This window comes from Callorhinus ursinus, unplaced genomic scaffold (genome assembly GCF_003265705.2).
Source record: "Callorhinus ursinus isolate GAN/ISIS: 27379988/994484 unplaced genomic scaffold, GSC_fseal_2.0 scaffold5, whole genome shotgun sequence".
Taxonomy (NCBI): domain Eukaryota; kingdom Metazoa; phylum Chordata; class Mammalia; order Carnivora; family Otariidae; genus Callorhinus; species Callorhinus ursinus.
The window spans coordinates 27,518,196-27,529,136 of NW_027397067.1; the positions used below are offsets into that span (position 1 = coordinate 27,518,196).

A 10,941-nucleotide genomic window follows, 5' to 3' on the forward strand; every position below is an offset into this window, starting at 1 on the left:
AAAAAAAAAAAGCCATGAATCTATGTGCAGTATTCCCCTAGCGCTGGAGTTCTCCCATTCTCCTTGATCGATCAACTTGGTCTTGGCTTGCTGGCTGTTTGTGCTGATATTCTGGGGGAGGGGCCTGTTGCTGTGGTTTCCAAATGTCTTTGCCGGAGGCGGAATTGCCCCGCCCTTGTCGGTCCGGGCTAAGGAAGCTGCTCCGGTTTGCTCTCAGGAGCTTTTGTTCCCTGCAAGCTCTCGGTACAGCTTTGGAGGACCAGGGCAGAAATGGAGGCCTCCCAATCTCCACCTGGAGGAGCTGAGAACTCGGGGCCCCGCTCCTCAGTGTGTCCCCAGAGAAAAGCAGTCACCTTCCGTGTCCCCGGTCTCCGTCCGCACTCCGTGCTCACCCGGCCTGTGATCGAGCGTTGCTATCTCTGGCACCCGACCCCGCACGGAGTCTCCAAACCCAGCAGATCCCTGCAGTGCGTTCCCGCACCGCTCCTCCCCGGGAAGGAAGGGGAGTCTCCCCGGATCTGCTGCTTATTGGGTCCCTGCTGGGGGAGCCGTGCCCCGACTGGGCCGCAGATCACAGTTTATGGCAACCCCGAGCTGAGAGCCCGCGACTCTGCTCCGTCTCTGCAGCCGGCTTCCCCGCTCTGATACCTGGGAGCTCTGGCGCACTCAGGCACCCCCGGTCTCTGACCCCAAGGGTCCTGAGACCACACTGTCCTGGGAGAATTCCACCCCCCGCTTAGCCACTGCAGCGACGTCCCTCCGCCGAGCCAACTTCTAAAAGGTCCGATTTTGTGCTCCGCGGCTCTATCACTTGCCAGAAGCGGCCGGCAGAGGCCCCTCCCCCGCCGTCTATCCTCCCGAATATCGCCTCGGATTCACTTCTCCGCACGCCCTACCTTCCAGGAAGTGGTCGCTTCTCTGTTCAGAGAGTTGTTGCTACTCTCCTGTTCGATCTTCTGTTGAGTTCGTAGGTGTTCAGAATGGTTTGATCCCTATTCAGCTGAATTCCTGAGACCAGAGGAAATTTAGGTCTCCTACTCCTCCGCCATCTTGCTCCGCCCCCCACTCTTGGTGAGGAATGTTGATAATGGGGAGGCTATGTATAGGATGGTCCTCGACTTAGACGATTTCTTGATTTTACAATGGTAAGAAAGTGATACATATTTACTAATAACCATACTTCATATTTTGAGTTTGAATCTTTTCCCGGGCTAGGCAGTATGATCTTTCATGATGCTGGACAGCGGCAGCCAGCCATGGCTCCCAGCCAACCACGTGATCACAAGGGTGAACTACCGATACACTTAGGACCATTCTATACCCAGTACAGTCTTCAATAAGTTACATGAGATATTCAGCACTTTATTATAAAATAGTCTTTGTGTTAGATGACTTTGCCCAACTTTAGGCTAATGTGAGTGTTCTGAGCACATTTAAGGCAGGCTAGGCTTAGCTATGATGTTGGGTAAGTTAGGTATATTAAATGCATTTTCAGAGGCACCTGGGTGGTTCAGTCAGTTAAGCAGCTGCCTTTGGCTCAGGTCTGGGATCCCGACTCCCTGCTCAGTGGGAAGCCTGCTTCTGCTCCTCCTCCCTGCTCATGCTCTCCCTCTCTCTCTTAAATAAATAAAATAGTTTTAAAAAATTTAAAGAATGCATTTTCAATGTACAATTTGCCAATTTATGATAGGGTTTTTTTGTACATAACCCATCATAAGTCAAGGAAGACCAGAATGTGGGGGTAGGGAGTACAGGGGAAATCTCTATACCTTCTTCTCAGTTTTGCTATGAACCTTACACTGCTCTAAAAAAATAAAGACAATAAAATTAAAGCAAAATAGAACAACGAAAATCCCTCCAATGGTCTCTCGGCTACTAAAAATAACACTTAAACACCTGATCACTGTTTTTGAGGCCCTACAAGATCAATTCTCTACTCAATTTGATTCTTATAACTCTTCCTCTCCCTTCCTCTCTTCCATCTATATTGATCGTGTTTTTCAAATTCAGTGAACATTTTTGCTTAGAACTGAACAGACAGGGCAAATACTCTGAGTTCTGTGCTTGAGACAGCCTCTGTTTTGACCTTCTTCTGGTCATACCCCACTTCAAAGGGCCAGAAGTCCATGGTACACTCACCTCTTCTGGACTGTGTTGTCTATCAGACCTGGAATTTTCTGTCCTTTTGGGGCCTATGTGGCAGATCTGTCCTCCAGAGGGCAGACTGCCTCACATGTGTTAACCCACCCCACCACAGGTGTTTATGGGTACAACCATGGACTGGTGATGGCCAAGGGGTTGCTGTTCTTCTGGGTTGGGGTTGCGGACAGCACTTTAACCCACAGACTATGGTGTCCATAAGGAGGAACGTAAGGTCCCTCACAGTGTAGAGTGGGAAAAAAGAAAGGCAGACTGCGGGCCTAGGGTCTGGAACCAAAGTCTAGCTCTCCCTGCATAGGCACATTCCTGCATGATAATGCAAGACGTCTAGAATTTTAAATTTAATGTGACTCTCCAGGTTTTCATGGAGGTGTATTCGTCAAAGATGTAGGTGGTACTTTTTTTATTTACCTATTGTTTAGTTTTAGTGTTGTTTTGAAAATAACTTATAGATAGAAATGCTGAAAATAAACAAAGTATATTATTTGGTAAAATAAATACCTGACTGGCTCTTAAACATGGCTTTTTCTCCTCTACATTGTCAGAAGAAATACTCATTACTACTAATTTCTTGACAGGATTTTTATTATTTTACATAATTTATGTTACTAGAAATATTTATGAATTCTAAAAGTATAACTGCATATAATTTTTTTACTCTTTTAGTTGACCAAAGTTCAATTCACAATAAGTTGATTTTTTTAAAATGAGAAGCTAAGAAAAATTATGGAATGCTTAATAATAAAGTATGACAATTTGGAAAGTTAGTCATTTCTTTCTTTTGTGCACAGACATTAAAACTGAGTGAACATTGGTGAAACTCATAAAAACAAGCAAAGAAATCAGTGCAACAAATTAATATATTGTAGACCATTTTCCACACCTGTATGGAATATTTTCCCCATGTCCTCATTATATATTATAACCTTATTTTGAGAAATTTGCTGACTTTAAGATAAATGACCTTATGCTACTTCATAGTGAACATCAGAAATTATGTGTGTAGTAATGTTCACCTTTTAATATTTTTTTTTACTAATGAGAAAAATTATTTATTTCTGCTCCTTTCATACAGCTTATTGTGCACGAAAACAGTCTTGCATACATATCTGAATAATGTACTGTCACGCACTCTGTTTAAAGGCAAAGCACCATAGGTAAAGCTGATCATCTGTGCAAAGTTCTCAGCTTTTGGGATCTTGCTTCCTGATTTTTTACATTAATTTTTCAAAGTTGGAAATGTCATCTCCAAAAAATGTTAAGGGGGCTGTAAAAAATAATCACTTTATTCAATATTACAGTTGTAGAAATGGAGTATATTTTAAGAAATGAAAAACTAAGAAGAAAATGTCACTTAACGTCATTGGTACATCAGTATAGGCCAGCAGGAAAAAATACTGTGATAAGCTTGTCTCTTTGATACCAAGCATTCTAGTTCAAGCTTTAATATGCTTCCGATTTTTCACTAGATGCTTCTTTTCTGCTGTTTCACTCTTTTCCCATATTTCACATCAGAGGATTGGTACAGCCTTTAAAAAGTTCATTAACAGGAGCAAATCCAATATCCACTGATTTCTTCTCAAAAGGCATTTTTTAACCCATCAGATAGCCCGGCAGTTTCATTCTCATGAATACTCTAGCCATGAAAAAACTCAATAGGACACACATGAAACCAATGAATAGAAGAAGAAATCTATTGAGTTGTGAAATGTTTGGTGCATTCCCTCGGTCCAGGATTATAAAACCTAAACCTCCCATTGTAAACAGAAAGCTGGATGCAAGTCCTTCCATAATATACTGTCCATTTACTCTGTAGGCCAAGAAAGCTACTGGTCTCTGATATCCACGTTCATCGGTCATAGAACCAGTCATAGAACCAACACTTGGAGGCTCAACAATAACATCATAAATTATTCCTCCTGTGATGAGGAAGTAAGACACCACCATCAGAGTGTACACCGTCATGGCCGACGGCATGTGCACCCAGGGCGGTTTCTTCAGCTTCAGGTTGGGGCATTCGAGTACTAAGAACGGGACGCGGTACAAAGTCTCCATGCTTGCTGCGGCAGGGGCTTCTGCAGATCTCAAGCCACCTTTTAATATTTTTGACTCTGGGTAAAATTATAATCCATGGGCTTTTCTAATTTTCCTATAAGTTCAACCATGCAATTTTTTTCTCAAGGAAAATTAACCCTAACAATTGATAAAGTGCTCACAACTGAAATATACTTAATATATCCTAAACTGTTATGCTGTCTTTTCTTTATGGATATTTAGATTTGCATACACAAAACCAATGTTTTGGTAACAGCACCAAGTATTTCATATGTAAGACATTATTCACAGTATGTTTCCTGTTATTTTGCATAGCATCATTCTTTGTGAAAATATTGTTTTGGCCTCAGGAGAAATATTGCAATTGAATGCACAGCAATATATTTTTGGTATGAGGCCATGGTACTATGGTTTAATTTTTTAAAAATTACCTTGGCAGTCAAGTCAACAGAGCTAAGGTACGAGAGAGAGTCAGAGAGAGCGGGAAAGGGGAAAAGAGGAATAAATTATAGAGTACATAAGCAATTTCATTTTATTCTTAAATCTGACAGTCAATTTGTTAATAGATATAAGAAGCTAACTTTTTTTTTTAAAGATTTTATTTATTTATTTGAGAGAGAGAGAGAGGGAGAACACACGAGAGGAGGGAGGGTTAGAGGGAGAAGCCGACTCCCTGCCGAGGAGGGAGCCCGATGTGGGACTCGATCCCGGGACTCCAGGATCATGACCTGAGCGGAAGGCAGTCGCTTAACCAACTGAGCTACCCAGGCGCCCAGAAGCTAACTTTTTAAAAAAAAATATTACTTGGCCTTCTACGTGGCATGTGTCTTTTACATAAATTACCTGTAGTTTATATATTGGAAGTGTAAACTATAAAATGGATGTTGAAAATTAAGTGATTGCTTCTTTGTAAGATAATTTCACCTTAATGGTGTATATTGTTGTGAGTTTAATGATAATAACTATAGAACTCTTATTAGTTCTTTTCAAGTTTTTTTTAATATTTTATTTATTTATTTGACAGAGAAAGACACAGCGAGAGCGGGAACACAAGCAGGGCGAGTGGGAGAGGGAGAAGCAGGCCTCCCGCGGAGCAGGGAGCCCGATGCGGGGCTCGATCCCAGGACCGTGGGACCATGACCTAAGCCGAAGGCAGACGCTTAACGACGGAGCCACCCAGGCGCCCAGTTCTTTCCAAGTTTTAATTTTTCTTTAGAGAAAGAAACCTGTCATTGTCAGTAAAGAGAAGTTATAAACTACTGTTTTACCTTTCCCAATCCCAAGCTTCCATGTATCTTCACATAACATTTACATTAATGTGCGTGTACATGTTTTAGTATGGCCAAACTCCTCTATTCATAACCACCTCTCTGTCCCACCGTTTCTGTGTTCCCTTAGTGTCTTGGGTTCACTAATAATGGAATAATGGAATACATATTTGTTGAATAAACATGTCCTGGGCCAAAAAGTCAAAATCCTTTAAATAATTAAACTGGCTTAAATGTCAAAACATTTTAAGCACGTCTGATTGTGCATATATACAGACATCTGGCAAATTTATTCTTTATAAAAATCTTAGATGTCTCAAGATCTTGATGTGTTTCGACAAGTAAGCAATGAATGTGATTCTATTTTTGCTTTATATCAAAATGACACAGGTACATTGTCTTGTCGTAAAGATCAATAGTGCCTGGGCGCCTTTTTGTAAAATTTGCGGTAACAATTTCAACTTGTTTCTGAAAGGATACATTTCCATAATGGACTCTCCATACATTTGCAAACACCCACTGACTGTATGGTCAACCCTCTCTCCCAACGTGTTTGCCGTATCTGCATTTTCTTTGGGTTCAGTTCTTAACACAGTCCTATTGCTTCCACGTGAAATGTATTCTTTGAAGTCAGCGGAAGCTCTGCGTGTGGGAGAGATTCATGGAGTGTGGAGAGAGATGAGAATTGCAAATGTGATTCTGAAACATCATAAAAAACATGCTTATTCAAAATTTAAACAACTAAGCTTATAGCTGATATATAATGTCAATGCATTTATATTCCAAAACCTCCAACATGACTTGATTCTTTGTTTTGCTTGCAGTGATTGTTTCTAATACCTTTAGGATATAAATTTGTAATGTCAGCAACAACCTCAGTGAGTTTCTATGTCCTTGTTTATGAGACTGCGCAAGCAGCAATATTTTAGCATCACATATACACCTCAAACATCTAAGCTTTTCTTCTTATACTCCTCCATTTTTCCTCTCTGCTATTGTATTGCTATTGCTCCTTCCTGAACATTCCCCTCTTGCCCATCTTAACAGCTATCCCTCTATTTGTCTTCTTTTTTACAGGCGACAAACTTGAGGATACCAGTAGTCCTTACCTCCGAAGCCTCTCCTCTCATATTCTTGAACCCACTCCTACTGTCATCCCCACCAATCCACTTGTCTTTAACAAAGACTTCAGTGACCTCCACACTACTCAGTCCTCATTTAATTGCTTGATGACCCACTCTTTCTTGAAACACTTTCTTACTTAGCTTTTTTGTTAAACATTTTTTTTCATCGCTTGGCCATTCAGGACACTCTCACCATGCTGTTTCTTCCTCACCTCTCTGTTCTCTGTGTGTTGTGCTCTAGGGCTCAGTCCTTAGTTTTCCTCTTCTTTTTTCTACCTACATTTATCCTCTGGTGGATTTCATATGGTCTTCTACTTTTAGCTTGCTTAAGGGCAGATTATTCCCAAATTTTATTTCCAGCCCCAGTCTCTCCAGATTTGTATAGCTGACTGTACATAGACATCTTAAACTGAACAGCTCAAAAATGAACTCCTTGTCTTCGTCTTAACCACCCCTTAAAAACCTGCTTTTCTGTTGTTTTCCCCACCTCAAGCAGATAAACATCATCCTTCCAAGTGTTCCAGCCCTAAATCTAAGAACCATCATGAACTTTTTCCAGCTCCCCATTCTATCCTTGAACAACATCAGAGTTTTACCTTCAAAATGTATTTGTAATCTGACTACTTCAAACCTCTTCCATTGCTACCACTCTGTTCCGAACCAGCATTGTCTCTTTCTTGGATTTCTATCATTGCCTCCTTACTGTTTTCCTGATTCCATGACCACCACCCTTCAGTCTATTCTCCACATAGATGTCAAAACAATCTCATTAAAATTAAAAAAAAAAAAAAACTATCATCCCTCTCATCAGAACTCCCCAATATTTGATGTACTCACAAGGGGCCTACCAGGTTCCACATGTTCTGTCCATCCAGCTTCTTCTGAAACCTGATATCCCACCACTCTTTGCTCACTCCCTCCGGTCAGTCTGGCCCCTGGGAGCTTGTTGAACATGACTGCCAAGCACCAGCCTCAGGATTTTTAGATTATTTTCCTCTGCCTGAAACAGTTTCCCCCAAGATTTGTACACAGTTCACTTCTTCACTTCTTTTAGTTATTCATTTATATGTCTCCTTGGCAATGCCTTTCTCGGTACCTTATTTAAATTTCATACCCTCCCCTTCCCCCAGCATAATACCTCAACATTACCCTTTCCTGTTTTGTTTTTCCTTAGCACATAGAGTAGTCTCCTCTTACCCGTAGGGGATACATTCCGAGACCCCCAGTGGATGCCTGAAGCCATGGATCATACCAAACCCTATATATACTATGTTTTTCCCTCTACATACATATACCTATGATAAAGTTTAATTTATGAATTAAGTACATACGAAATTAACAACATAATAATAAAATAGACCAGTTATAAATGTAATAAAAGTTATGTGATTGTGGTCTTTCCCTTTCAAAATATCTTACTGCACTGTACTCACCCTTCTTGTGATGATGTGAGATGTTAAAATGCCTACGTGATGAGATGACGTGAGGGGAATGACACAGACATCATGAGATAGCGTTAGGCTGCTACTGACCTTCTGACCGTATGTCGGAAGGAGGATCATCTACTTTTGGACCATGGTTGGCTGCAGGTAATTGAAATCTCAGAAAATGAAACTGCACAGGGACTGCTCTACTTCTCATAACTTTATATATATATATATGTAAAATCTCATTATATATGAGATTTCATATATAATATATGATATAGTATATGTATATAATTGGTTTATCTTTTTTATTCATAGTCTCCCCACATCAGATCTAAGTTATATGGAAACAGACAGAGATTTTTGTTTGTCTTATTCCCAATTGTATTCTCATCACATAGAACACTGCCTGATACATTGTTGTTGAATGAATGAAAAGACCTCCAATTAGATCAAATCACCCGGTAGATAATTTTATTTTGTAAACTATTGGATTGAAAGTTGCGGAGCAATAAAGTGCTTGTTTTTGAAAATTTTCTTTCACTAATCTGTGATTTTAGTCATTTTACCCTTTCTTTTTGACAACATTCTCTTTATGTTGGTAATAATCTTTTTTTTTTTTTTGAAAGCCTTTTGTGTCTGAGAGTGATTCATAGAAATGGTAGTGTTCCCAGGTAGTGCTACGAATGTGGCCTATTATATTCTCTATAGTAGCTCTTTTCATATTCAAAATTCCATATGATGACAGAGATTCTTATAAGATCTAACAATAATTTTTGGTTACTTAGACAAAGATACAAGTTTCTTTAGGTTTCTGAACAAATTTCCTTAAGCAAATCTTAAAAGTTTAAAATTAATATAGTTATAAACATCACTATATGAAGGATTATTTTTCCCAGAATATTATTTGAAATTAATGGATAACTTGGACTCAAACATGTTTTGGTTAAAACTCTCTGTTAGCCACTTAATAGCTGTGGAGTTTAGATATTTAAACTGAGTATCGGGTAGTTTTACCTACTATGTGTATAATTCACACCTACAGGAAACTGCATGTTTTATAAATTTACATTTCAAGATTTAGTACATCACCATGATCCCAGAAGACCCCCATCTCTCCTAATATCTAGCTCCATTGATTCCCCAGTAGTATCCAATATCCTGAAATTTTACACCACAGATTCTCACTGCTTGTATTGGAGTTTTATAGAAATTGAATCATATGAAAAACTTTAGAATTTTTTAAATTCTTTCACTCCGTATTATGTTTCTGAGATTTATACATGTAGTAATGTCGACTGTGGTTTATTTACTTAATTGTTATATACAGTTTTTCACTGTAAGATGAGGTCACAATTTATTTAATGCCTTTATTTTCGGTGGCCATTTGGGTGTTTTCATTTTGGGCCTATTATAACAATTGCTGTAGGAACACTTTTATACATGACTCACAGTTGTATATGTTTCTACTGATTTATAACTACGATTTTAAGTAGGTTTAGAATATATGTGTGTGGAGTTAAATATGACTGTACAGATTGTTTCATCTATTCTTCAACCTTGTTTTCTTCAGACTTTTAAAAGTGCCACCATTCGACCTGTGTATTGACTAGTGTTGATTTGCATCTCTTTGATTGTTAGTCAGCATATTTTTATGCTGTTGATCTTTTGTGAAATGCCTGTTCAGGTGGTTTGCCCATTTATAATATTGAATTGCTGGTGAATACAATATTGATTTGTAGGAGTTATTAGTACACTTAGGATATCAATTGCTTGTTTGATAAATGTATTTGAAATATCTTCTTCACTCATTGGCTTGCATTTTCATAATCTTAATGTTGCACTTGGATAAAAAAATTCTAAATTTTAATATTTTACAATTCAAAATTATTTTCCCTTATGGTTAGTACTGCGTACTCTGTTTATAAAATCTTGGTTAACTTTAAAGTTAGTAACAATACTGTGATTCACTCTGGAAGCTTTTATTTGGATTTTACTTATTTATTTTTATTTTTTACATTCAAATCCAAAATGCACCTGGAGTTAGTATCTTATCTGTGATATGTTGCAAAGATCAAGTTTTTTTTTCTCACGTAGGTATTCAATGAGCTCAGAACAAATTGTTGTGAAGATCTGAGCGTTACCTTTTCCATAAATCAAATGTCTATCTATGTGTGAGTCTTTTTGCATAATCTCTTCTGTTTCACTGACGTCCTTTTCAATCTTATCACCAATGCCATGTTTTCTTAATAGCTCTAACATTAAAATAAATCATCAGGTAGAATCTGTCCTCTTCTGTTCTTGAAGTCTTCAGGAGTGTCTTAACTATCCATAGCCATGTTCATCTGCACATACATTTATATATGTTTTTCTTTCAGTTTCAGGTCCCATATGACATCCATGTACCATGTTAAATAGGTAGTAGGATGATCAAGGCTATTTATTGCTCTGAGTATAAACCTAGCCTTGTTTGCAGTAGGACACAGCAGCATATAGATAGCAGTTGAAACCAGAAGAATGAGGTATGTGGAGAGGGAAAAGAAGCAGGAGAGTATAAGAACCTGTTGATGACTAACACTGAAGGGGCAGGAAGAAAATCCTCAATATGCAACCGGAGAGGTAGAAGCAGGAGTCAGAATTGTCACTGAAAATGAAGACCGGGAGCATTTTAAGAAGAGAATTGCCATAGTCTCAACTGATAAATACCATGTTAGATAAATATTGCAAGTGTAATTGGTGTTCTTAGCAAAAGCCATGTCCATAGTTGCTGGATTCCAATGGGTTTGGCAGTCAGTGGGAGAGAATGGCCTGGAATCAGTAAGTGTGAACAAATGCAACCAAATATGGGGCAATTAGATTAATACTCAGTGCTGAAGAGATAGTGGTATTTGCAATATATATATTTTT

The 10,941-nt window shown here is 38.9% G+C and overlaps 1 protein-coding gene across 1 annotated transcript; it reads right to left on the reverse strand.

The window, feature by feature from the left end:
• Positions 1–3,177: 3,177 nt before the first annotated feature.
• On the reverse strand, positions 3,178–4,248 carry LOC112823626 (oligosaccharyltransferase complex subunit OSTC-like). The gene has a single exon (XM_073892708.1). It carries the CDS (start codon positions 4,213–4,215, stop codon positions 3,754–3,756), a length of 462 nt encoding a protein of 153 aa, XP_073748809.1. The 5' UTR covers positions 4,216–4,248; the 3' UTR covers positions 3,178–3,753.
• Between the last annotated feature and the right edge of the window lie 6,693 nt (positions 4,249–10,941).